Raw genomic sequence first — 27612 nt, 5'->3', positions numbered from 1 at the left:
AAAATGCCACAGTAGTTAATGAGATTTATATCTGGAGAGCAAGAGGACTTACAACCGAGCTTCCACAGTAGTTGGGAGGAGTGATAAGAATTTCGGGAAAGATGTGGGTAGGTATGTGGGAATGTGTGAAGCAGAGAGTCTCAAATATCTGATAGAATCCTTACTGTGATCAGGAGTTATTAGCATCAAAGGGCTTGTGAACACTTGGGGGCCAGCCAGGGAAGCCCTTCCTGCTTAGAGCATGTCACTGAATCCAATGCTCCCTATAGTATTGCTTGTGAGTAGTTAAGTTTTTATATATATTTTTTATCTACATTGAAGGAACTTACATGTTTGCCTTTGTCTGCTGTTATCCTTCTGGGACACACCATCACAGTGAATGTCAATTATAGTGACAATTATAACCTAGAAATTAAAAAATTTAGGTTCTTTCTGGAATAATGTCTAATTATGATTATTTGCAAATGTGCTATATTGCAAAATGGGCAAGATCAATCCCATATATACTTAACATTTGGAGTCAATATGAACATTTTTTCCCCCAGAACTATATATTAACTTTACCAATTAACTGGGTAAAGTGTTCCCTCTAGATATCTGTTGTGAAGGCAAGTGCAGAGTGATAAGAAATTTTCCATTTAAATAAATCTGAATCTCCAATGTTAACAACACATTTTTCAAGTTAAACTGATATATTTTATATTAATTATGTTTGTGGTTAAAAATTAGGGGTTCTCAGTCCTTGAAGTTTTTTTCTGTACGAGCATGATCTGTAGCACTAAAAGATTATCACTATAGACAAAGTAGAATTCATTCATTTTGTGAGATGACCTCAGTTAAGTATTTTTATATTTCAGAGAGCACTGCAGATGGAATACAACTGAATAATAAAATTTAACCTGGTATTCCTTTCCTTTTATTGAAACCAGTAGAAGCTTTTAGTAAAGAATCTCATTTTAAGTATGGGAGAAGAAGGAGAAAAATGATTATCTAAGTAAGAATTATTTCATTATTTCATAGAATCATAAAAGTTTAGAAATAACAGCTTCCTACTTACTGGAATACCTATCCATTTTACGGAGAAAAAAACTGAGCTCCAGAGATATAAAATGACTTATTATTTCTCACTGGTCATTGTACATTGTAGTAATTTCATTGGCTGAAATTTCAGTTCTCACAAAGGTATGAACACTAACACACCCTGTATTACGCATGTTATAAATCTTTAAAGTGACTTCAAGTACCTCACTACTCGATTCTCATTACAACTCAAAGGAATAGACAGGTCTTAGGAGACTTCTTTTATTTCTTCTTTTTTTTTAACCCTCACCTAATAAATTACTATATCCTACTCACAGGCTATCTGAACACTATTTCTAAATTGACATTTTATAACTACTTATGAAATCTATCATCTATTTCAACTGCCTAAGAAATAAAATTAGGCACATATGCATTGGGAAATGACAAAGACTGGCAGTGAGAGTGGAAATAGTTAAATAGATATATTATAAAGCCAAATAATTGCTATAAGTATATATCTTTTTGCCAGCTTGCAAATGTAAAGGAGTTATTCTAGGAAGAGAAACACTCTAATGTAAACAATTATAATCTCTATAATCTAATCTTCTGATAATGAAGGCAGAAGTGAGGGAAAGGGAGAGAGAGTGGGGAGAGATAAGAGATTGGTGGTGGTGGTGGCACTGTAAGTCAGAACTAAATTCCTAACCTGAAACTGGTGTGTGGGGAAGGAGAAGAATAGAAGAAAAGCAGGACTATTACTATGTTAAGACATTGCCATACACTAAATGTACAATAAAATCTCAAAAATTACACTAGAATGCATTGGCAAGTGTGGACACAGCTTTCAAAGGACTACAACAATAGCCAGGAAAAAGGGGCAAGAATGTAAGAATTCAATCTATCAATTAATCTATCCATTAAAGGTGTGAAAAAATGAATTATTCTCAAAATGGAGTTAGGACAACTGATTATCTGGAAAAAAACATAAATTTGAACTATCCACATAATAAACATAAAAACAAATTTCTAGTAGGTAGAACACTTAAGTATCATTGACAAAAGGATGGTTTCTTGAAGAAAGAGGGTCAGGATAATCACCCACACTAACAAATTGACACTGGATTCATACATCACTACAAACTAATAAATCGATTTCAAATAGTATTATGAACTTACATGTGAAAGATAAAATTCTAAAGCATATGAAAGAAAACACTCTTATTCCTCTACTTCCTTTCTTCAACTTTCACTGTTCTCTTTTAGATCTGATAACTTAAGACATATTTAGGTATCATCGCCCCCCCTCTAGGAAACTTTCCCAGGAGCTTCTAATTTCAAGCCCTAACTGGCTTAAGTCCCACCTGTGCCCCTACTAATTGGAATCCAGAGCATTCCTCTTATTTAATTTCTATGGGAAGGGTCATGTCTTCTTGATCTTCATTATTTGTGCCTGGTACAGTGCAGTTTAATAAATATTTGATGGAGTATTAAAAAACTATGGGTTGAAGTATTAAAAAAAAACTTATTTAGAGAGCTAACAAATGGACCACAAACTTATTAAGGATAGTTGGTTGAGTCTGATGGAGATTGGTTTTGGCAACGGAATGTAAATTACACCAATGCTCAGAGACCACTGTTTAGGACTAATACTATCTTTAGTCATGTACTTGATCTCTGCCTTTTTTGACTCTATACCCATATTCCCAATCAAATCTAGTCATGTTTAAGTCTATTTAATCCACTCTACACAAGGCAACAAAAATACAGATAGAACTCAAATCACTGAATTTATAACGTGGCATACTCTTTTAATCATGTATATTCTATTTAGCAGTAACAGAGAACTTGGAACTAATGTGTATTAGAAAATTTGAATAGACAGGCTAACTGACCATGTCTTTGCCAATATTCTTAATCTTAAAATTAAGTATAACTTATCACTTCTCCAAATCTAAAAATTTATCATATAATGAAATATATTCAATGGTATTTATGCCAGAGCATATTTATAAATGGAAATCCATTCAAATGCTTCAAGTGTTGGAGTTACTATCTGCACATTTCCTGTGAATAACATAAGTAATACCAGGTTTCAATGCAATGATTCAGTTTGATGACTCAAAAAATAATAGTATAATATCACTAGCGTCAATGATAAGTTTCCCTCAAAGTCTTAACTAGCTTCACCTGGACAATCTTCGTAACTCGCCGTAATTTGAATTTATTCCCTTATACACTAAAGGAACCAGAGACTCCATTGTAAATCAATGATAATTCCAGCACAGACAACCTTGCTAAACAGATTTTCATTCAAGCCCTGAGAATACAGAGATGAAAAATGTAAGCCTTTCTGTTAAATAATTAGAGGTCTACTTTGGGCAGTAAATATATAATCTCAGTGATCTTAATTTTGAAAAGTACTGAAAATTCCACTGAATGCAATATACACAGTGGCAAGAGGGAGGCTATGAATACTTGTGTATTCGAGTACATGTTTGTTTTTGCACCGATACAAAGGAAAAAAGGGAGGGGTGGTGAAGAAACGTTTTACAAAGATGGAAGGTCAAGATTAATTATTATTAAATATAGGTTAAGACTGTGAAGAATGCTTTTAAATCTGAATAGAATCTTGTAAAATGTCCAACAATGAGATACTTCTCCATAATGTTCCATTTTAAGCACTCAATTGACTATTATGAAAAGAGTATTTCATTCCAAATGTCTAAAAATGACAATTACAAGCTAACTAGGTAATCTTTCTGGCCTAATTTTGAGAATTATATTAATATATCAACTTAGGATATTTAATGTAACTGCCTGATTTTTCTCCCTAGAAATAAGGACTGGAGACAGGAGTCCAGAATAGCCACTTCCTCCCACCTCTGATCACTGAGGTGGTCCCTTGGCACACTGGCCAAAGCTCTGGAGAAACCAGTATCTTGGGCAGCTGCTGAATCAAAGCCAGGCAGATCATCCTCATTATGTAGAGTAGGGCAAATCTGGGTGTGAAATCAAAGGAAACCTGGCAAAGACAAAAATTCCTCAGAATGCAGGGTGGGAATAAACTCTGGCACAACTGATTGGACTTGATGGGGTCATTTCAGTGTCTTTTTTTATAGGATTACTCTGGCTCCATGAGTGTGCCCTGAACTATACAGGGCAATAAGCCAGAAGGCTACTTAACAGAGAAAGGAAAATGTTCAGACCTCTAAATATAGCACTTTTTATGACTAGCCTTTCAAAATTTTTGAAATATCTCAGGTTACAGTCAACCATTCTGCTGCATACTTTTAGCTCAATGGTGGCTATTGTTATTCAAACTATTAACAAGATTTAATAACACTTAAAGGAAATGTGACACATTCCCTGTTATTTAAATACATTTTAAAATATATCTTTAAAAATTTTTAATATTTTCAGTGTTTGTTTTTTATAATTTTGAAAGAAGTATTTTCTCTAATCTGGTCACTAAGGCCAAGAGGTACCATTTTATGAGTTTCCCTATAATGTCAGTTTGCCACAGTTGTCAAAAAATTTACCATTCACTTCCTCATTTAACACATATTTGGGTACCCACACTGTGGATACAAAGACAAGTAAGACACAGTGAACATCTAATTAAATACAAGATACAAAAATGTTAGAAAGTAATTTCCAATGTAGTGAAAAGTGGGCTAACTAAGGGTAAAATATGATACATATACAAAGAACTTAGCATAGTGTCTGGCACATAGTAAGCTCTCAAAACAGTACCATATACAATGAACCATGGACAAGACAATCCCCACCAGTAGATGACAGTCCAAATGAAATAATACCTTTCAGCCTATAGATTCCTCACCAAATATTTATTCAGTGTCTACTTTGCATATCAATGACAAAACAAAGATACCAGCCCTCTGGGAATTTACAATCTAACAGGAGAGAGAGGCAATATACAATATTAAATGGATAGGTAAATTATATGATAGGTTAGAAGGGGATGAGTGTTAAAGAAAAAAAAGTTGAGCTAGGTAAAGGGAATGGGAAATGGGTGGGCTATAATTTGAATTAGTGTAGTGAGGGTATACTTCTATTAAGATAATAATGGAAAAAATGCTTGAAGAATTCCAGCAAGTTAGCACTGCTTATATTTTGGAGCAGAACACCACAGACAGAAGGAACAGTCAATGCAAAGACTGAAAGACAGGTATGCCTGACATGTTCTAAGAATAGCAAGAGACTGGTGGGGATAGAATAGAATAAGTGAAGGAAAGAAGGGCAGGAAATGATATGGAGAGGTAAAAAAGGGGCAGTTCTCCTATGGCCATTGTCTGAGTAAAGTCAAATTTCAAAGTAAAGTCATTTAGTCCATTTACCCATCCAGTAAGTTTTGACTATTATGTATATTCAAGGTAACCTGCTAGGTGCCACAAGATAGAAAAAGATGATTACCTTAGAATCTTTATCCAAATGAAGCTTACAATATTTCCACAAATGGATTAACTAACACTAAACTTTCTTAGTAAAAACAAAACCCAGGATCACAAGAGGGGAGGTGTAAAGAAGGAAGGCACAGGTAGACGCAAGAGCAGAATTACTTTTTTTTTTTTTTGAAGATTTTATTTATTTGATAGAGAGAGATACAGCATTTATTTGATAGATAGAGATACAAGCAGGGAGAGTGGGAGAGGAAGCAGCAGGCTTCCTGCTGAGCAGGGAGCCCTATGCAGGGCTTAATCCCAGGACCCTGGGATTATGACCCTAGCCGAAGGCAGATACCTAATGACCGAGCCACCCAGGCACCCCCCAAATTACTTTGAAATCAGAATGGAACCTCCTCAGAAATTCTTGCTTAAACTACCTTATGTAAGATATGCCAATAGTTAAGAGTAACTTGCAAAAAACCAAGAAGCTATAAAGAATCCCATAAAGATTAATTTATTCATCATTTTAATCCATTTTGAAGACAGTTACTTGGCTGGATCTTTTGCCAAAAACAACTATTTAAACCCACATAAGAAGAAACTAACAAACATCGATAATATCATTAGCAATTAAGAAAATGTACACATGTTTTTTTTTTTTTTGCACACATGGTTCATAAAGAAAACTACTATCATCAACTTCATATTATATTCCCTAAAGAATAAAGTACAAATTAAAGTGTTTATGATCTATAAAACTTCATTAAAATATTAGGTGCATTATTATTGACATATTATTTCTCTTAACCAGTAAATGAGTATATCACAGATATAAAGTGAATATATCATAGATCATTTGGTAGAGGAGATAAAAGCAGAAGAAGAAAAGAATTGGTTAAGGGACATTAGATGGTTCTTAAAGTTTTGAAATGTTACTTATATGTTTAATTAGCTTCATTTGGTCTATAAGTTAGGGCAAAATGATTTTAGACATCAAGAGTAAATCCCACTACATCACTGAAAATTGAAATATTTGAGTTTCCAGAATGTGCCAGAAACACCTACCAAATTAATTTCTTTAAAGTGGCAAAATTTTAAAGTGGTTTTTAATACTCAATGACACAAAAATCACATTATTTTACATAATATAACAGATTTTATATAAGCAATCTGCATAAAAATTGAGTTTCTCATTGCAATAGTTGTATTCAATATAGAAAATCTATAAAGTAGTTCTTTAATTCTAAAATCCAGTGGTCTATTATTGAATCTCTAGGTATCTTTTATTTTAATGCTATATTAATAATTGTGAAAGATACATTTTCCTTTTTTCATATGATTAGAATGCAACATATGAACTGCTTCAAAATCCTTACTGGAAACTGCCTATCCAAGTTGCTTAAGAATATTTTGGCCTCCCCATAAGACTGTGCCTGAGCTCCCAGAGAACAAAGATTCTGGCTTTTCCATCTGCATATCTCATAAACAGCTATAGCAAGCACAACATTTTGTAAATAGTGCTCAATTGCATTGAAATGAGAAGAGGTCCAATCAAAGCTGTGCTCCTTAAAAGGACACATTTTCTTCAATTTCAAGATACATTTGGCATCTTGTTTTGTAATCCTGGCTAATCTTGAGTAGAAATTACATGTTTATTGTTTCTCCATTTTTAATCTTTAATATCTAGCACTCGGGAGATAGTATAAAATCAGCGAAGGTAGACTAACAGAATGCAACTTAAAACTGGTACTCTACTTTCATCGTACGAATAGTTACTTTAGGTTATCTTGAAAGTGCTACAATAAATTTTAAAAGTAAAATGCATTAGGAAAATGATTAGGACACTGAGGGGCTAACATCTCCATTTAATACAGTCATTTAGTCATTACTTCCTAGATTTACCGTCTAAGTTTACCATCCAGAGATCTACTTCTTCCTAGTAATGTGACATCTAGTAATGGAAGAAATTCAAATCTGCTATCCATGGGCTTTGGCAAACAAAAGGAAGCAACTGATTACAATGGTGTGTAAGTAAATAAATAAACATTTACTGAGGGGTCATTAATTGCCAAATAGGCAGGTGCTCTTTGTCAATTTATGGGGCCAAATATAGGGTAAAATGTTAAGGAAAAGAACAAACCTTCCACATAATCTCTATTTGGGCTACCCTAAAAGGTCACAGTCTATACACTGCACAACTCCAGGGGGTGCCAGATAAGAATTATGTTCTCAGAGTTGTGCAGTGAGGCAGCCTGTCTCATACCATATTTCATCCTTCTACAAAACCATCAATTTTAAAAGGTAGCACTGTTTTATGTACCATTAAGAGAAAAAAAGTCACCAAATAATCCATGATATGCCATTAATTTTTAAGATGCATCCCAAATTCAGAGATGTTAAAATGTGATAAAAGGTTTTAAAATCAATGAAAAAAGATGATAATCTGAGCAATCTTCAATTGACTGAGCTATATATGCACAAATAATAGCCTTTCTTTGATGGCATTATTATATATGCAGTCTGCACAAGAATTCTGAGGGAATTTTTTCACTCTCCTGTGTGAAATCGAAACAAAGAACATTAAGAGTGAATGAAGTATAGTTAACATCATAATTCATATATAATGCACTAAGATTTTCAAATTTATATTCTTCCTCTTAGATCTTAAAATCGATTATGTTAGGAATACTGTTTTCAACTAACTTTTAGGTTTAAGTCTCAATTACTTAAGGACCACTTATCCTTCTCCGCTAATAATCTACACACACACACACACACACACACACCGTTCTTCCCCAACCCCATCAGCTGCTGAGACAAAGGCCAGAGAAACCACTTGCAAATAAAAATGGAGGGGGAAAAAATCTTCTTTTAATATAAAAATTTCAATAACCAGAATGGTAAATAGAAAACCTAGATCCCAGTAACAGTTTTGTCACTAATAACAGTGTAGTTCCGAGCAAATTTCTCTTAATCTCAGTTTCCTCATCTACATCTAAAAATACACTAATTGGACTTGGTATGTCTCTGAAAAATGGCTACCACCCTTCAGACACTATCTTTTGGCAACATACTCTGGTAGAAACCTTCTCCTGTAAGTAATGTTCCTCCTAAATGTACTGTTTATATAAAATAGTAAACAAAGGTGGGCTGAATGAATTTGTATAAATTCTCCATTTTTAATATGAAAAACTGTATGCCTCACTGCCAGAAATTTAGAACAGCAGCCCTGAAAAAATGAATTCCTCTTCTCAATGACTAAAAAAGATTTTAGTTTTGATAGATTTACTTAATTTAGCAGTATAAAATCCTAATTCTAATTTATATCTGATGGTTCAGCTTTATAAAAAAAAACCAATCCATTATATAGCTCTGGAAATTATTGGTGTTATTATTGCTCCAGTAGAAACATAAAATTTTGGCCCACAGTGTCTAAATGACTTTTAAATAAAAAGTAGTGACTATTTAAAAAAAGTCAAATTATTTTGGAATTCTTAGTATCCTGAAATATAGGCTCATGATTTTTCTCTTTACACCTTCCCAGGCAGAGATTTTCTGGAATCTCAGGGAGACATTTCAAACACCAACTTGGGTTGGTGTTTGAAACCAACTTGGGTTGGTGTTTGGTGAGCTATATTAAAGTTTTTGGGAAAGCAAATTCAAGTATAAATCATTTTTAGGGCAAACAGAAATTAGGGAAAGTCTTGGTAGATGACCACTTAGATTCATATTCAGAATTTTATCTTTGTTTTATGGGGTCCCTAAATGAGCCACTAACTGTGGCTTATAATCTGTTATTTTCAAGGAGAAAAATCAATGTTTTCTCCTAGTACTAAATTATGAAAATAATGCTAAGAATGAAATTAATATTACAGGAACATAAGATAAAAATGATACATAGAGTGTGTTAAGCAGCAATTTCATGGTCCAAGAAAGTAAATCTAAACATACAATTTCATAACGTTTACAAAAGCACATATGTAATTCAAATGGAAATGAGATGAGTCTATAATGTAAATACTCAAGACATTCAGTAAACATGTTATATTGCCCTACTACCTTACACATGAGAGATGCACACAGAAGTGCTCCCATCTATTGATAAAGCCATAATGTGCATATGTGAACACTGGGCTGGCGAAAACACCAAAGGGGAATGGGGTGGAACAACAAGCTCATGGCTGAGAACAGGCACACTTACTTAAAGACAAACTGAAGTCAGGGGAGGGATTTTAAAAAAAAGGTTCACCTGTATTAAACAAAGCACTTTTGAGACAACTATACAAAGTGATAAGGTTTTTTTTTCTCATCCCTATCTGCAGTAACTCCAAACTCCTTTGCTGTCAAGCAACTTACACATCCCAGAAGGACAGACAGTTTGGGACACAGGAAAAAATAAAGTGTGAGGGTGTCTTATTGCAGAGAAGAGGATGCGGGCCTACACTCAATATATCTACTCATTGCAACTCTCTAACAACAGTCCTTGAATAAATTACTGCATTGTGGGGAGTATTATTTGTCTTGTGTCGCAGCAATTGCCTTCCAATTCAGGAGAGATCCACTGATTCATTCACTTATGTGTGTATATATATATAAACACAAAGAAATCTTAGAAAGCCACTTGTAAAAAACGTTCAGTACTGACAATGTAGTTTATTGGGAAAAACATAGGCTTTGCAGTCTGATAGATGTGGGCTCTAACCTTAGTTTAGTTGCTCTTATTAGGTATACAACTATGAGTAAGTCTATTTACATCTGAGTCTCATTTTACATTATCTGTAAAGTCAAGGTGATACCTGAGACAGTTGTGAGGATTATACAAAGAAACAAACAACTATTTCTAACTAGACAAATGTATCCACAAGGGCCTCAACCACAAGGGTGGGCCACAGGTGGGAGACAGAGGGTATTAAATTGCCCCTTTTTCCCAAAAAAGGGAGTGAAGTTGTGAAAGTGCAAGAACATTTAAAGCCCGATAAAAGCATGGTGAATCCAACTGTATTTTGGACAGTTACTGTCAAATGTTCCTTCAGACAAGAAACAAGAGGAACCCAATTTGGAGAATTAAAAAAAACAAGGCTTCAGAAATGGAAGAAAGTGATGGACAGATGCAGCTTGTATTGTAAATTAAGGATATTACAATAATTATAACACTTGTTGAGTGAATACTGCATGTAAAAACCCTGCACACATGTGCCAGAAATGGGCACTCAGCTCTTAACCACAATAGAATCAGTCCATTGCAAAGTTAAGGTAAACATAAGACAGAGGGACAGCACCAGCACAGAGCTAGTCGACTATGGTAGTTTATTAGACCTCAGCTGCATAGCAGGGTTAAATATGTGAGCCCTTCTGGGAATTAAGAGGCCACCCATTTTAGGGAAAAGAGGGACGAAATGAAAACTGTAGTTGCTAAAACCCCAAATGGGCATATGATTCTCCAGAGCTTTCTATTGTTAGGGACAAGTAGTAGAAAACAAAAAATTCTGGAGCACCTGGATGGCTCAGTCAGTTGAGCTTGACCATATGACTCTTGATTTGGGCTCAAATCCTGATCTCAGGGTGGTAAGGTGGAGCCCCTTGCCAGGGTCCACATTTGGCATGGAGCTGGCATAAAATTCTCTCTCTCCCTTTCCCTCTGCTCCTTCCCCCTTCCTTCTCTAGAAGGAAAGAGAGAGAGAGAGAGAGAGAGAGAGAGGAGGAAGAAGGCTTCCTGCTGAGCAGAGAGCCCAATGTGGGGCTCAATCCCAGGTCCCTGGGATCATGACCTGAGCCTAAGGCAGAGGCTTAACCCATTGAGCCACCAGGCGCCCAAAAAGCACCTGCAAAACAAATAATGTTAAGATGCTTGTATAGAGGGAAAGTAGTTGTGTAACTGAGTTGTGAGCTCAAGTAGCTGTTTTTTTAAATAGACTATCCTTTTTACTTGCAAGATTGATAAACAAATGATCATTACTCACATTGGGCATTTGGAAGACATTTTCTTGAAAATAAATAAAATAAACCTGAAAGTTCAAGAAAAACAGCCAATGGCGTTTATTGCTAATGATAAAATTTGTGCTTTCTTGCTAAAATTAAAAGTTGGGGGAGCTTATATCCTCTCTGATAAGTTTAATTTTTCAATTCTTAAAATCTTTGCAGATGAGATTGGTAGTAATATTAATAGATAGGATTTCTTTGATACTGCATAATAAAATATGTCAACATGTGGAAGATCTGCATAACTCAATGCAACATTATTTTCCAAATGACCAATAAGTGATATTATAAAATCATTCAAGAGTAAAGATTCCACTGAAAGTACAACAAAGACCAATGGATTTTCATGAAAATAGTACAAAATACTTAGTAATGTGTTTTAGATTCACACAGCAGGTAATCTTTAAGAAGAAACTATTTCTTGGGATGCCTGGGTGGCTCAGTCATTAAGTATCTGCCTTCAGCTCAGGTTCTGATACCAGGGTCTTGGGATCAGGCCCCACATCAGACTCATTGCTCAGTGGGGAGCCCGCTTCTCCTTCTGCCTGCTCTGCTTGCTGCTCCCCCTGTGTGTGTTCTCTCTCTGACAAATAAAATCTTAAAAAAAAAAAAAAGCAACTATTCTTTGTTGAGGGTTGGTATACCAAAAAAGAAAAACATGTACAATTACCTGAAACAGCTATTAAAATTCTGCTTCCTTTTATAACTGAATATCTGTATGTGGCCAAATTTTCTTCAGAAATGTCAACCAAAAAACATATCAGAAGAGGATGAAGGAAGAAAAACAGAGGTGGAATTCAGCTGTCTATTAAGCCAGATATTAAAGAGATGCTTTTTAAATGCCACACTTCTCACCATATGTTTTTGTTTGTTTTGAGAAATATAGTTATTTCTCATAAATATATGTTATTTGTGTCATCATGTAAGGGATTTATTGCTATTTTATTTTTTAAAAGATTTTATTTATTTATTTATTTATGTTCAGTTAGCCAACATATAGTACATTTATTTATTTGAGAGAGTGAGCTCAAGAGAGCAAGCAAGCATTAGTGGAGGGTGGGCAGGAGGGTAAGGGAAGAGGGAGAAGCAGCCTCCCTGCTGAGCAGGAAGCCCAGGACTCCAGAATCATGACATGAGCCCAAGGCAGACGTTTAACCAACTGAGTCACCCAGGCACCCCAGACTTATTACTATCTTAAAATACGTATTTATTTATTATTATTTTTAAAGATTTTATTTATTTATTTGAATGAGAGCGACAGAACAAGTTAGGGGGAGGGGGCAGGGGGAAAAGTTAGGGGGCAGGGACGAGCAGGGAGTCCCAATCAGGACTCCATCTCAGAATCCTGGGACCATGACATGAGCCAAAGGCAGATGCTTAACTGATGAAGCCACCCAGGAGCCCCTAAAATAAATAAATAAGTATTTATTTATTTTTAATATTTTATTTATTTGATAGAGATTACAAGTAGGCAGAGAGGCAGGCAGAGAGGAGGAAGCATGCTCCCTGCTGAGCAGAGAGCCAGACACGGGGCTCGATCTCAGGACCCTGAGACCATGACCTGAGCCGAAAAGGCAGAGGCTTAACTCACTGAGCCACCCAGGCGCCCCTAAAATAAATATTAAAAAATTTTCTCATATTTCATTCTTTTTGTGGTAAATATCAATTAGTGTACCCATATAAACGAAACACCTTAGTGATCTTAATAATGTTTAAGTATGTAAAAGGGTCCGGAGACCAAAGGTTTGAGAAGCAGTGATTATAAACCAATTGGAAAAGACCTCATTTGACCATAATTCTACCCATACTTTCCAAAGGAAAGAGGGCAAGGAGAAAACAGAAAAAAAATGAGATATAACGAATAGTAGGTATCCTACCGGTTCTTTTCATATACATTAATTTACCTTATTTACTCCTTAAACAGCCTAGTAACTACAATTATTCTTATTTTACAGATGAAGAAACTAAAAGAGTGAGGTGACTTGTCCAACCTCATAGCTTGTGAAAAAATTAAGATCATTGGAGCATAACTCTCTTCGATTCTGAATTTCTTTTTCTTTCTACTACACCATATTTATAGCAGAATTCCTCACCAAATTTGGCCAATAGTCAACCGAAACAAATAAGTGCAGAGCTCTGGTCTTTATTGTAATTTCTATTCTAAAGATCTAATTATTTTGCCACTTTCAAATTTTTCTGTTTTGCTTGTTTTTACTGAATTCAAAGAATGCCTGCTATACTTAATACGGGTTGTTAAGTGGGTTTAAAGAACAATGTACTAATTTTGTGAGTGTTAGCATGTATCAGTCATAGTATCACAGTTCTTTCAACTTGTGCTAGTCAATATCAAAGAGCAGATTTATATAGTGAAAGTTCTGTCTCTTCTGCTTTGTAGGTTCATGTAAGCAAGCATTTATTAAAATATTCATTCATCAAATATTTATTAAAAATCTACTGCTTACTAGGCTTTGGAAGTAAGAAACACGAAAATACAAAGACTGATTTCTGATTATTTAAAATAGAATCATGGCACTTTAAATGCTTTAAAATTAAACAATTTTGTGGCTACTTTCTCTGCAATCAGGTTTGATCAGTTTCCCTTTTAAATGAAAACCTTAAAATGAAGAAACTGAGGTATCCTTAGTGAACGTTTAATGATTATATTTTAATATTGCTCTATGGAGTTGCTAGAAGATGCAAGAGCTACTAATAATCTTTTTATTAGGGGCTAACTTTTGTCAGGTGGGACCCATTTCCCTTCTGGCTCCAGGTAAAGCCATATAGCTGGAGTGACGTTTCCAATTTGTTTCACCATCCCTCACTCTTTCCCTCCCACAGGGGGAGTGACTGACTTGATTTGTACATTTGGGGGAAGAAACAGAATGCTCTACTCAGCCCTTCTGGGCGTCTTTCAAAGCTACTTGCAAAAAGGACACATTTCAACTTGCTTTCTACCTTGTGAAAGGGCAAGTGGATGTTTGGAAGAGAGATGAAAATGTGTTTCTGGGGAAATGAATTAGGTAATCTAAATTAAGCACAGATCTAAGCCACACTTTCCATTTGAACTATATCAATTAGTAAAGCTGGTGTTTTGATCTCCTTTTGTCTGATTCCTTTGTCATATTATTCACTGGGTTCCAAACTCAGAAAGGTAAGATGGACGTTATTATTTTTGGTACAAGGTAATGAAAGGTACAAAAGCTGGGGACCTCAAGGATTGGATACTTTCTTAGTTGATTATGAATTTGAGAGAAGACAGGGAGTTATTTATTAGCCCTGAAGACCCAACATGGTGTGTCAGAAACCATGTTCACTTTGCATATATTATTATTATTTCATTTTTTCAGACAAAAGAACTGAGACATAGGGAAGTTAACTTGTTTGAGGTCACAGTATATAAAATGGAAAGAGCTGGGATTCAAACTCAAGTTGTTCAAATTCTGCACGTTTAATTTCATCTCCATACTACACCTCTGCAATGGGTATGATTCTGAATGATATTCAGACATTAAAAACAGAAAATAAAAATAATTATTATAAAATCTTCAATGACTACTGGTTTTAAGTTCATTTGGTAAAGTGTAAATGTTTTGGAATGTAGAAAATGTTTAAAATATAAATTCTTATACTGATCATTAAATTACTAAGTAAGCTTGTTGTTTTTTCTTTCCATTATATATTAAAAGATTTAAGGTTAAGGAATAAAAGGGAAGAAAGAAAAGATGCAGTGTGATGGGGGGGTACTCAGTTTCAGAGGAAAGTAAAACCCAGTGTGAACAGCAGCAGCCCCTGGTGGTCTAAGGGGAAAAAATAGTGTATCTATAATTATGGGGTAGAAATATGTTTTTTAAAAGAATATATGTACATATTTAGCCATTTGACTCAGTTCTCAACCCAACACATTAAAAAACAGATGCTTTAAAAAATGATCTGTTGGCAAGATGCTTGTTAAAATTTTATCAGTTGAAATATTAAAATTCATTATGAATTAATTAACACATTATATAAAAATAAAATGTTTTTGTTTCATCATTTTACAAAGTACTATAACCAGTGGTGATTAACACTGGGAATTTTGTGTGTCTTGCTATGTGTTGCTCAGAAAGAAACTAAATTTATAGGATTACCACTAAATTGATGACATTTTCTGTCTTCACTCTTGAATTCAGTTGGCAGATGTTTTTGAGAACAAAAAATTCCATCTTATTACAAAACATATTAAGCAGGTTTTCCTGCCAGGCATGTCTGACATGATGTTTATTGCCTAGACCAAATCAATCCCCTTAATAAGCCATAATATATGCCAGAAAGTACATTATTTCATACTTAAGGAAAGTTGCCACATGAAACAGTAAGTACTTTGATCTCTCAAGCTCTGCTTCTAATGCATCAGAAATGTACTACATAATCGAATAGTTAGTCATATTTATTTGTACTCATTTAGTACATAAAAAACCCTACACTTTGTTAATCTTAAAGTTTTAGGCCTGGATTCTAGTTTACTTCTGCCGGTCTGTAATAGATATTTACAAAATTTGAAAGGAGAGTTTGGCTTTTTAACAGATTCCAGAAGAAAAGAAAACGCAAATATTTAAATATATCGGGAAAATAAAATGGTTCCAGAGAGTAAACATTCACTGACTATAATATTAAAAAAATTAAATTTGGTTGCTAAAGCACTAGATAGAAATGACTCCAGTGGCCTTAGTACAGAAGAGAACAGGTACAGAGAGGATGGGATATTTATTAGCCTTCACCAATATTTTGAACATAACCCAAAAACATCAAAAACATATTTTTTGAAAGAAAGCTTCAGTTTATCAGTTGGCTGTTTCTGAACAATTGCAAAAATTCACATAAATGCTGAAAAAATCCGTCAGAAAACTAGACACCAAATATCTCTCATGTTAAGGAGTAAGATTTTTGATGGATGTCAACAAGCAATCAAGCCATAAATATTTGAGTATCTTCAATGTGTAATGCCAGACTTTGCCAAGATTCTTACTCTGTAAATGTCTCCTCCAAATTTGGATTCTTCCTTCCCCCTTCCACTTGCAGCATTTTTTTTTTCCTTCAACCTTCTGGGTCTAATCTCTTTTCTTCCTATCACCACAGCCCACAATTAAGTCTCCTATGGAAGAGATATTTAAGCAATTCTATCCAGGTATCTCTAGACTAAGGCCTAGTCTTTTTGCTTTGGTCTCCCTGCAGGGTATTGGATTCTGATGAGTGGGTTTATTATCAGTTTCTGATTCCTCATAGTATGCTCTGCACTACTGTAAATATTAAATCATTTCTGTTTATTCTTAAGGAATGACCAATACAGCATGCTCAAAGATCTACAATATTATGGGGAGTGGAAATACATGAAAGATAAATGTTAATAATATTACGAAACAAAAACACAAGAGATATCTCAGACAGCAAATGATAAATTTCACATAAGTTAACCAGTCGCAGTGACTTCCATGAGTCATGGTAAGTGATTACAATGATACGAAAAGGTGAGATTTCAGTTGGGCCCTACAACATGGGCAGAATTTGGATGGAGGGAAAGAACAGGAAGCAAAATTACACAGCACAAAGGTGTACAGCAAAGAACATGTATAGCAGCCTGGCTCTACTCTATGAGCAAGGGTGCACAACAGAAATAGCAGTAGTCAGCACGAAACATTTCCGTTTTCACCAATAAACATACTACCTTGATGACAGAGTTTAAAAAAACCAAACAAACCAGGATATCTCACTCTTATAGATTCAGATGCAAAGGTATAGATCAAGGTATTAAATAAATCTTGAGAAACTGACTTCGTATCATTAATTTTCATAATGTTTTCTCAGTCACTGGAGTAGGTAGGGGACCAACACTGTAATTTTTGTTTGTTTTGGATTGTTTCAATGAGATTCCTCACAATCAAGTAGCATACTTTAATGATGCAGAACATATTAAAAAAAAGTAGTAGTATGGGATTTTAATCTTGGCTCCAACACCTTACTTACCAAATAAAAATTTATTATGAAGACTCTGTTCTGAGCTCTGGGGATATAATAGTGAGCAAAACAGACTAAGTCCCTGTCCTCATGAAGCTTATATTAAGAGTTACGTTATTTTGGGGAAATTACTAAGTTTTGACTCACAGTCTTCTCATATAAAATTGGATCAATATTAGTGATCCTATTAAGAGAGAGTGTGTATATGTATATATACATAATGTAATACATTTGTGTGCACGTATTACTTGTTATAAATATGTATTATATATTAATTGTTCATAGATATTTATTAAATAACTATTATTTAATATCTAATAACTGATAAAAATCTATTAATCACATGTCACTTATGTCATGCTTTTATAATAATTGTTTTAATTTTCATATTTCATGTATATATTTTGTTCCCAACTGTAGAACAACATGGTAAAAAGCAAATGGAGAAAGAATCTACAACTAGAAGTCCTGGTTTCAACACTTAGTTCCACCATTTACTAGTTATCTGCTCTCTTAGACAAAAATGAGCCACCTGTGCATCAGTTTCCTTACCTATAAAATAAGGATAAAGCTATTTGATCTACTTACCTCATGGGACTGTTCCAAAGACTAGATGATCAACTTCAAAATGTAAATAGTTAAGAAGTATAGAAATTTATGCTAATTTATCCCCATCACATATCATGCTCTGTGTCTGAAAATTACAAACACTTTTTGGAGACATGTTTTGGAAAGGAGAGTGCAAGAAGTCACTTCTTGAGTGGATCAAAACTACCTAAGAATTAAGGCATCTTACACAAAATGAATCATTCTTCTCTTTCTCCACCACAGGATCACACCTTACTATCTAGAACTATGTCTGAAGAGTACCAGCTTAACTCTGCTATTTTGCACAATTCTAGAAGATTTAAGAGAAAGGATATTTATTAAGGAAAAATGACATTCATAACTAAGACTATCAGGCATATAGTTGTATTTTCTAAAAGTGTCTGTTTTTGCTTTAAGTGCTTTCAATGGGAACTGAGACTGATGAGTGAAATGGGACGAAGAAGAAAGAAGCAAAAAGACATGTAAGGAAAGAAGCAGAAACGGCAGCAGTGTAAAAGAGATAGCAGAATGAAAGAAAAAAGACAAAGGGAAAGAGAGATCATAAAAATGAAGCAAAATAAAAAGATTTTTCTCCCTTGATATAAGAAGAAAAACAGAGGCAGAGATAAATGAAACAGATTTTGTTTCATTTGATTCATTCATTCAGATAAATGAAACCGATAAATGAAACAGAAAAAAGAAAATGCACACATACAAGGAACAAAAGCAAAATACCCACGCAGTGGTGACAAGAGAAAATAGAAAAGGAGATATAAAACCTACAAGACAGATGTCAGAAATAGATCCATATTCTGTATATCATAGGCAAATAAAACAAACTTTAAGAAGAACAATACATAGAATAACTTTTTGTTGACATTTTACATGAGGACATGAGTTTTCTTAATGATGTGTATATTTCAAAAGCTTTTACAATTCATTTTCGAAATCTGGATATCAGAATTTTTTTTAACTGTCCTAAGAATGGTAGTTGACAGACTGGATCATATAATTAGAAAGCTTAGGACAACCGATAAAGAAGGTAACACCATGACACCTATGCAGCCATACGAAAGAAACACGGTAACATACCTACATTAGAACAAGCAAGCTACTTATTGATTCCAATGTAATCACTGTTTTTGTTTTTCAAAAAATATATTACATAGCGAGATGCTTTTCAGAAATTTAAATACTGCAATCTGACTAACTTTAGCTTGAGTTACTGTATGATGAGCTTTGGGTATTCTCAGTCTGGATACTGAGATGAGGATTTTTTTTTGGGTTGAGGATTTACATGCTGCTTTCGTACTGTTTAACTACCCTAACTTACTCAACAAACCGACCTATAGTCTTGAAAGTTTGAAGTGTAATTCCCAAAAGTATAGGGATTATGCAATGAATGAGAATGAAGAAAATAACTCAGTAAGTTACGTATTCCCCTCAAAGATGGTATGAAATATTTTATTAGTAAACTTTTTTAAAGGAAGTGTACAAATAGTTCAAAGTGATTAATTTGAAACTTTACTATTATCCTACAATATAATTTATAAAGTGTTAATTTGTCTATGCTTAAATGTTCTGAATTGCTCACTTTTAAAGAACATATCAATTTACTATTTTACTTACCTAGTAGCATTTTTGACGTGCTTTACTATTAAATTCTATTTATAGGACCCGTAATAAGGGCTTTGAAAATTGCATAAATATGTCTCATATATACAATACACAGTATGTATATCAAGCAGAATGTGTCAAAGTTCAAATAAAATTGTTTGTGCCCCCTACGAATTAGAACTCCTTGGGCAGCACTGCTGTAACGATCCCATGCTGCTAGCATTACAAAGTGCAAAGGTTCACTGGGTAAGAAAAGAGCAAAGGAGAGAGTTCCCTCATTACACTATCCCTAAACTATTCTAGTTTAAATATTTATTAAGATATTAATTACTCTTCCTCCCTCCATCTGCCTTCGGAAGTTAAGCTGAAACACTGTGGATGGATGGTTGCTCATAGGAAAAGAATGCATGAAAACTATCACCACCCAAGATGAAGACCAATGTTTTGTATGGAGCATTCATAATTGCTTTTGAAACTTAAGTAAAATATCACACTGAAATAAGGATGTATTTTGTAATTCTGAATAAAAAAAATTTCACCCAAGTAACAACCATGGGATATGAATGGCTGAAAATTAAAGAATTAAGTTTCTTTTAAAAAAATAAAATAAAAACTATGACATACAATACAAATAAAGTAAAAGAAATAGTGAAGGAGAGTAATAATCTTATTACTTACTCTGATATACAGCTGCATCATCTCTTTTTCCCTTTGGGGGTTACGATACTTTTCATAGAAATCACGTCGCTTCTTTGTTTCTTTAGAGACTTTATCTTTTCTTTCCCGTTTTTCTGCTGGTTCATCTGAACTATCAGAAGATGACTGTACCTGGATCTTTGGCTTTTCTACTTCAATATAGTTTTCATTGGGATTCAGTACTATTACTCCATATCCCTCCTGTTTTGAAAGCAAAGAAGGCAGTATAATTTAATCTTAGAAACCATCTCAATTCATAAAAAAATCTGCAAAATTTCATAGTAAGTAATTTAATATAGTTGTATAGTCACTAAAGTATTTCTTTATAAAAGACTATAGTTCTACTTTTTCCAACAAAAAGTTATTTAAAATTGTTTGCCTGCACTGTTTGTGTTAAATAGATTATTTGTAAGAATAAGAAGACAAAATTGTAACACAAAGATTGCCGAGATTATATTTTTTTTATAAAGTACTTTAGATCTCTCAGAAGCCCCCAAATAATTGAAATAAATTAACAAATAACAAGTACACTTTCAAACCACATCAATATTTGAATACCTATTTTGAAAAAACAGCCTCTTTGAAGCTGAAGTTAAAATTCCACACCCTATTTTGTTGGATTCTCTTTCCTTTACAATTGCACTTTAATGAGCATTTTTTATTTGTTTGAATTCCAGAAAGAATAAGCAATTAAGGAATAAATGTGACCTAACATTCTACAGATTTACATATCTATAATAGCAGAAACATAATAATCAACCTGTGCAGTTGGTATTTTTTCCACCTCTCTTCTTTCAGGAGGCCACACAAATCATAAAACAAAATAATGTCCGACTGTAAGGCATGGGAGCAATTATTTAATCCTAAAATTTCTTTCATTTTTAACCACTATAAAAATTTCTCTATACTGGGGGCCAGTACTAGGAAACAAGTCCCAAAGTCTGAAATACAGCTTATTGAGCTATTATACCTTCTCTAAAGTTTTAAAAATATATTTTCCTGTCTGACAATTCTAGCAAGGCAAACATTTCTATGGTTAGAATTGGGAAAACTTTTGGTATTTATATTAAGTTATAGCTGATGGAATAATCAAACCGCTAGAAATTAGAGAAGAATAAACAATTTCCATTGACAAGCATGTGCAACATAAATTTGTGAAGCTATTAATATCTTGTATTTTCTATTCACTTCTGTACTGTGGGTGTCCCAATTTTGCCTTGTAAAATCCTATAAGGTCATATTTTAAAAGTGTACTAAATTACAATAAAAACACATAAGAGCTATGGAAAAATATCATTCTTACTGAAAAAGAAAACTCAATACTTTTTCCAAAAGCATAACTGTAGAACTAATTCAAGTATAAAATTTGTTTTTTGCCAAATCGACCATAATAAGATGATTTTTTAAAAAGTGATTGCAGCAATAATAGAGTAATATTAGCATTGACTCAATTATCTTATTTTTAAGTATGCCACACTGCTGCATGTAGTTGGTTTTTTTAATGGTCGATTTCACGATCTACATAAAAACTTCATGGGGTTTTTCAAGTTTTGCCCCCCAGTTGATATTATTGTCTAAAACTATGATATGGTTTGCAGATTGTGAAGTTAATTAAAGTTGTGATTTTAGTGATAGTACTGTTAATTAAGATATAGTTGTCTTGCACACATGAAAACTATATAATGCCAAACTGATTAACAAAATACCATATATTCTTTAATACATGTTCAAGTAAAACTTTTAAACAAATACCTATTTTATGAGAAGTTATAAAACATTTTACAAATTTAAAAACTTAAACGTTCTACATCAAAGCATAAGATAAACGGTTTTTTTGGGGGCGGTTTCTCTTTTTAAGTATCTTAGCTAGTAAGTCAAAGTTTTACCAACAAAAGATATTTTATTTGGTCCTGCTTTATTCTAATCTGTATAGCTATTCAAAAGTCTTGTAATTCATTGTGATCACTGTCAGGTAGACAGATTGTCACTTGGTGATTTTCTACAGTTGGACACACTTGACTAGTTATTAAAATCACATTTGAAGGAAGTTCCTACCCCTCTTCCTTGTGCCTCTTAGAACTTTTCACGCCCTTCTCAAATTTCAGCTATAACTTCTCCTCCCACTAAAAGTTAAGTTAAAGAACACTGTTGCACTCTGCTAAACAGGGTGAAATAGAGGCATTCATACACTGTCTCTGGTGTAAGGAACATAGTCAAAAAAGGTCACCGTAGGCCAAAAAGAAAATTGCCTCCTTACTAGATTCTGTACCATGAGTAAGTGGTCTCCTGTCATGTTTCTTCCCTGCCTTCTCTGAGTGAATTGAACTTTAAACACACACACACACACACACACACACACACAGTCTCTCATACTCACACATGAGTTAGAAGTAGCAAACCCAAAACAGGATCTTAGAATTCTTAGAGATTAATATAGTGATATACTACATTTAAATGATATTATGAAAAACATCAAACTCAATGTAAGAAAGTGGAACTTTAATAAATTGATAGAATGTGAGCATCACCTTTGTACCATAAAGGAATTCCAAATAAAGGTAAACACTTTAGACAAAGTTTATAGCCACTAGAATTATAAAACTTTTGGCCTAATTTTTAACTTAATCACTAGATACAGTATTTCTCATAATACCACATTTACTTAAGCAGAAGTTTTTACTTCAATTTTTGGAAATCATTGACTGAAAAATTACTGCACCTACTTGATTTTAAATGGAGTCTGAAATTTGATGTGTCCTATCTAAATAAGTATAAAAAGCAGACAAACATAAATCATCAAAGAAGTAGTATTTGTCTAAGTTATTGATTATGTAACTGAAAATTACATGACTCATTTGTCCAATTTTATAAAGACACAATATCAATTTTTCACCAAGGCATCAACTAATGAAAAATGATTCTATTTTAAAATTACCACTCCATAAATCAATTAAAGAATTTTTAGCATTTAGATTTCAACAATGAATGCTGCTCTTTAAATACCTGAATTATTTAGAAAATATTTTATCACTTAGATATTTCATACTGCCAATTTAATTAATGGAATAACAATTAAGAAATATTCAGGAACATTTCCTGCAGAAATGAGAGCTTATTTTAATAAATGTCTTTGTTACAAATTCAATTACCATTCTGTGAAAAACTTACATTTTTCAATTAAAATTTTCCTGATAAATTAATTAAAGCGATATTCATGGAGACCATTAATAACTACTTTATAATGAAGAAGAGAAAACTGGAGAAACAAAATAAAGTCAACTATCCCACTTATATATGCTCTAACTACAGATATTAGAAAAACTTCATCTTTTCCTCCTTTTCTCTGTCACATACAAATATTGTCCAAAAATTCCTTTATATAATAAAGCTAAAAAGACTTTTGCCATGTCAACATTAATACATGGAAACCAAGGTATCAAAGTAAATAGTCAAAGTAAAACAAGGCAGATAACATACCAATAGCTAAATTTAACCATATGAAGCCATTGAAGAAACCATCTTAATAAAACAGAATAAATGCCATTTTAAAAATTAATTCTCTCTATTCGCAATAACTCAATCGATACACAAAGAAATAGAAAGAGATCCTAGTTTGACCTTTAACAAGTGTACCCATAAAGTTTTACAAAACTTTATAAAACCAGGCATCAGATATAATATCATAAAAGAACCATGCATTGCCACTCTAATGAGGCCTCCATAACTAATGTTATAACCTTAAACATTTTATATGGAAGTATTCTTTTTATATTTAATCATTCATGCTAAATTTCTCCTAAGATGAAAAGGCAGTTCATTTTAAACATACACAGAAACTTCTGTTATCTTTAGGAAGACAAAATGATCAAACTGATTACCTAACATTCTACAACTAAATAAATAAAACTTCTGGCATCCTGATTAATGATTTACCCAAGTCAATTCCAATATCCAACATTTCAAGAGACAAAGTATATATAAAGTTGTTAATTAACTCTTATGTTTGAGTGCACAGTCTAGCAGAAGATCAAGAAAGTGATCAAGAGGCTAATCTCTTTCACTTATCTCATTCCATTTTCTATCCTTTGTAGCTGTAACTGTAGTTTCATTTTCGGAACTGGGTTTATAAGGTCTAAAGCATGGAATCTTAATCAGAAACCCTCAAAATTTTATTGCTAGACATAGCAGTTTATTCAGCACAACGGCTCGCTGTGATTTAAAGAGAATGCACAGGACTGCAGGCCTCCTTTACTTTGAAGTCTGTAGATGCACTTACTAATAAATAATAGTTCATTTATCATTCAATCAACAAATGATGGCTTAGGTCAGAGGTCTAAAACAGATAGGTGATGCCAAACACAAAGAACCAAAGAGGAAACCTTGCTTAAGAAATTAAATCAGTACAGAAATGTACTTGTCAAGAAGATTCTACAAATAGATAAAATGTTTCAATGTCTGACCAAAGCCAGAATGTATTTTGATCCCAATGAAATCTTACTAAAATTAAAGATTTATCCAAGTTAATTTGCCTATTAAATACCAGTTATAAGGAAAATAGAAAATAGGAGAAAATTCTACATCTTTTCAAATCTCTTGTGGTTGGCTAAATAAAAAATCAGGTGAAAGTGTTCAGCTCTGCATATTAACCTGCCAATACTATAAGCCATGTGTGACCAAAGAGGTCAGGGGCCAGAGTAGAATCCTCTGACCTATGGAACTGTCTGTTTTGGTCTTCAGGCAAAGCTCTGTAAAAGATCATTTAACACAGACTTATCAATCATATTTTCCAAGTTCAGCATTCTATCTGTTTGGTTTGAAAGAAGAAAGGTGCTCATCCTCAAGGGAAATGAAGCCCAAAGCAATTTGCCTATAAGCTACATCTACCCATGGCTAAAATGGACAAACCACTGTCCATTCATCTTTTCTGAAAGATGTATGCTGTGTTTATTCTCATCTTTTTCACAACAAGGGTATGTCTATGTCACTGTTGCAACAGCCTAGGTGCAACAGTGAGATGAGGTCATGACAACCAATCAGAAGTCACTAGTGAAGCGTTAAAGTAAACATAGCTGTTGGAGCTGCAGCTCTACTTGAAAAATGCCCCCTCCATTATTTCAGCAATTTTCTCAAGACGTGACCTGGGACTGAAACGCCTAAAATGTCACTTGACTCCATTTTCTGCTTCCTCCCAACGTGCACTTAGGTAACAGCACCCTGCTAATATTTTGTAAAATGTTTGTCACAATCATGCTTTAACTTGTAGCTCCCTATATTCTAATGTCGTGCTCCATGGTACAAAAATACCATGATATAGACCAACATAGATTATTCCAGTAAGTTTCCAACTTCAAATAGCTCATCAAGTTAGTCAGTAAAAGAAAACATGCCACAAAAAGTTTTCAGAGGACCACCTGTTGTCTATTATTTTTACATAGCACTTACTCATAAATCATAACACAGGGTAATTAATCAAGCTGTCAAAGAGAAGGTCAAAGGTTATATGGTAGAGTCAGAAGGTCATGCATGGGCTGATAGAGGTCAGGGTCACACTGCATTCCTCATTATCAAGTTGGGATGAGAGACGGCCCAAGCAAACAAAAGTGAAAGCAGATGGAGAAGTGAGTGGATAAAAAAAAAAAAAAAGAAAATTTCACAAACAAAAAGAAAAGTGAAAGAAGACTGTCAGCTGCCTTCAAGTAGAGAATAGAAGAGAAAAGAAATACACTGAAATGTGCTCAAAGGAGTTCAAGAACATAAAGAAACTACAGTTTTATTGATTAAATAAGTTGAATATAACTTTTCTTGGTCATTTTATTAGTGCATACTAAGCAACATGAGAAAATATACATTTACCATCTCTATACTTTCTCCAGCTAGTGTGCTCAAGACAAATTAAGGTTACGGCAAAGAGTTCCAAGGATAAAGTATGATTACAAAAAAAGACAACAACAACGACAAAAACAAAACCCACAAGTTACAGTAAGAGGGTTTTTTTTTCCTTTATGATACTGTCTCTGCATTACAACATAGATGTGCAAATAGTTTTAGCCACAGGATAGATAATTTTTAAGTATGATACAAAGATATCCACAAATATAAATGCATCATAAAAGTCCTTTTGAATAACAAAACAGTTATAAAATATTCTATTATTATGCTGGCCTGAATCAGATGCAGAACACTGTGCAAAATTAGCTGTCACCCTTTGCTCAAAATCTTTGTTAATCTCATTTTGAATGTTTGCAGCTTTATCAACACATGCATCAATGTCAGCTCCTTGGTTACTGAACCGCTGTAGTTGGAAGAAGATATAATTAAAATGTTTTGGCACAGAAAAGGTGAAATTGTATCTTCCCTTGTTCCCTTAGGAGTCTGTAAAACATGAAGGATATATTGACAAACACACACCCTTGTCTCTAGTTCTGACATCTCAGGTCATCCAAGTGCTATTTATTTTAAAACATTCACTTTGCACTTATCTATATTATCGCCTGTTCTGTTTCTAACTTTTCCTAGGTTTTAGAACACTGTGATGCTTAAACACAATTTTTTCTTTTGATCACCAATATTTTATTTATTAAGGCACTCTATAAGTTTACAATAGCATCATTAAAAACATTTACCACTCATTATCAAGGACATAAATATGATTTAATACTACAGCATTATGAAATCTTTTATATTCTTTGCTTTTCATTCTCATTTAAAAAACAAACATACACCCACACGTTTACACATTACAGTAAAAAGAAGTAACAAGTTACAACTGTTGCCTGTCTATGACAGATCAAAACCCCTAAGTGGGTATAGGGAATCTTAGAGACACACCTCCCTATTACATGGTCCCAAGCAGAGTTGGATGGACAAATTCACCTTATGAAATTTATGTCCTCCATGAAAATTGTGCCTTTATGCTTTAGAGGGCAAAATGAAAGTCCAATAGTCTCTTAGCTTCCCACTAAAATCCTTTAAAAAACTGTGTAAATATCATAGCTATAGATGATAGGCTCAAAGTCTTTCAAAACATTATCACTTGACCTGATTATATATATACCATGCAAACATAGGCTTACGGTTTCAAATTACTCTTAAAATCTGCTTAAAAACTACAGTACATTAATCATTTTATCTTCATATATGCCACCTTTCTCTTTCTTTTTTTCTTCTAATTAAAACAGCATGTTTAAAATATTTTTGTTGTTTTCTCAAGAATATATATGAGTGCTTTCCTTGTGGTTCTAGAGTCCACTTGCAAGCATGAGGACATAAAGAAGGACCCCAAGTATTCAATGAGTCAATAATGTGTTAAAAA

At 33.6% G+C, this 27612-nt stretch overlaps 1 protein-coding gene across 7 annotated transcripts in view; it reads right to left on the bottom strand.

The window, feature by feature from the left end:
• Window positions 1-27612, bottom strand: part of FAM172A (family with sequence similarity 172 member A) — a 423647-nt gene that overhangs the window by 214635 nt on the left and 181400 nt on the right. For all 7 annotated transcript variants that reach the window (XM_032335747.1, XM_032335751.1, XM_032335748.1 and 4 more), the window contains one exon: window positions 20283-20501. In XM_032335747.1, the coding sequence (XP_032191638.1) occupies window positions 20283-20501 (219 nt within the window). The remainder of the gene's footprint in view (window positions 1-20282; window positions 20502-27612) is intronic.

This window comes from Mustela erminea, chromosome 3, assembly GCF_009829155.1.
Source record: "Mustela erminea isolate mMusErm1 chromosome 3, mMusErm1.Pri, whole genome shotgun sequence".
Lineage (NCBI taxonomy): Eukaryota > Metazoa > Chordata > Mammalia > Carnivora > Mustelidae > Mustela > Mustela erminea.
Note: the sequence above shows the minus strand (reverse complement) of the source record. Positions and strands in the feature narration are given on the sequence as shown.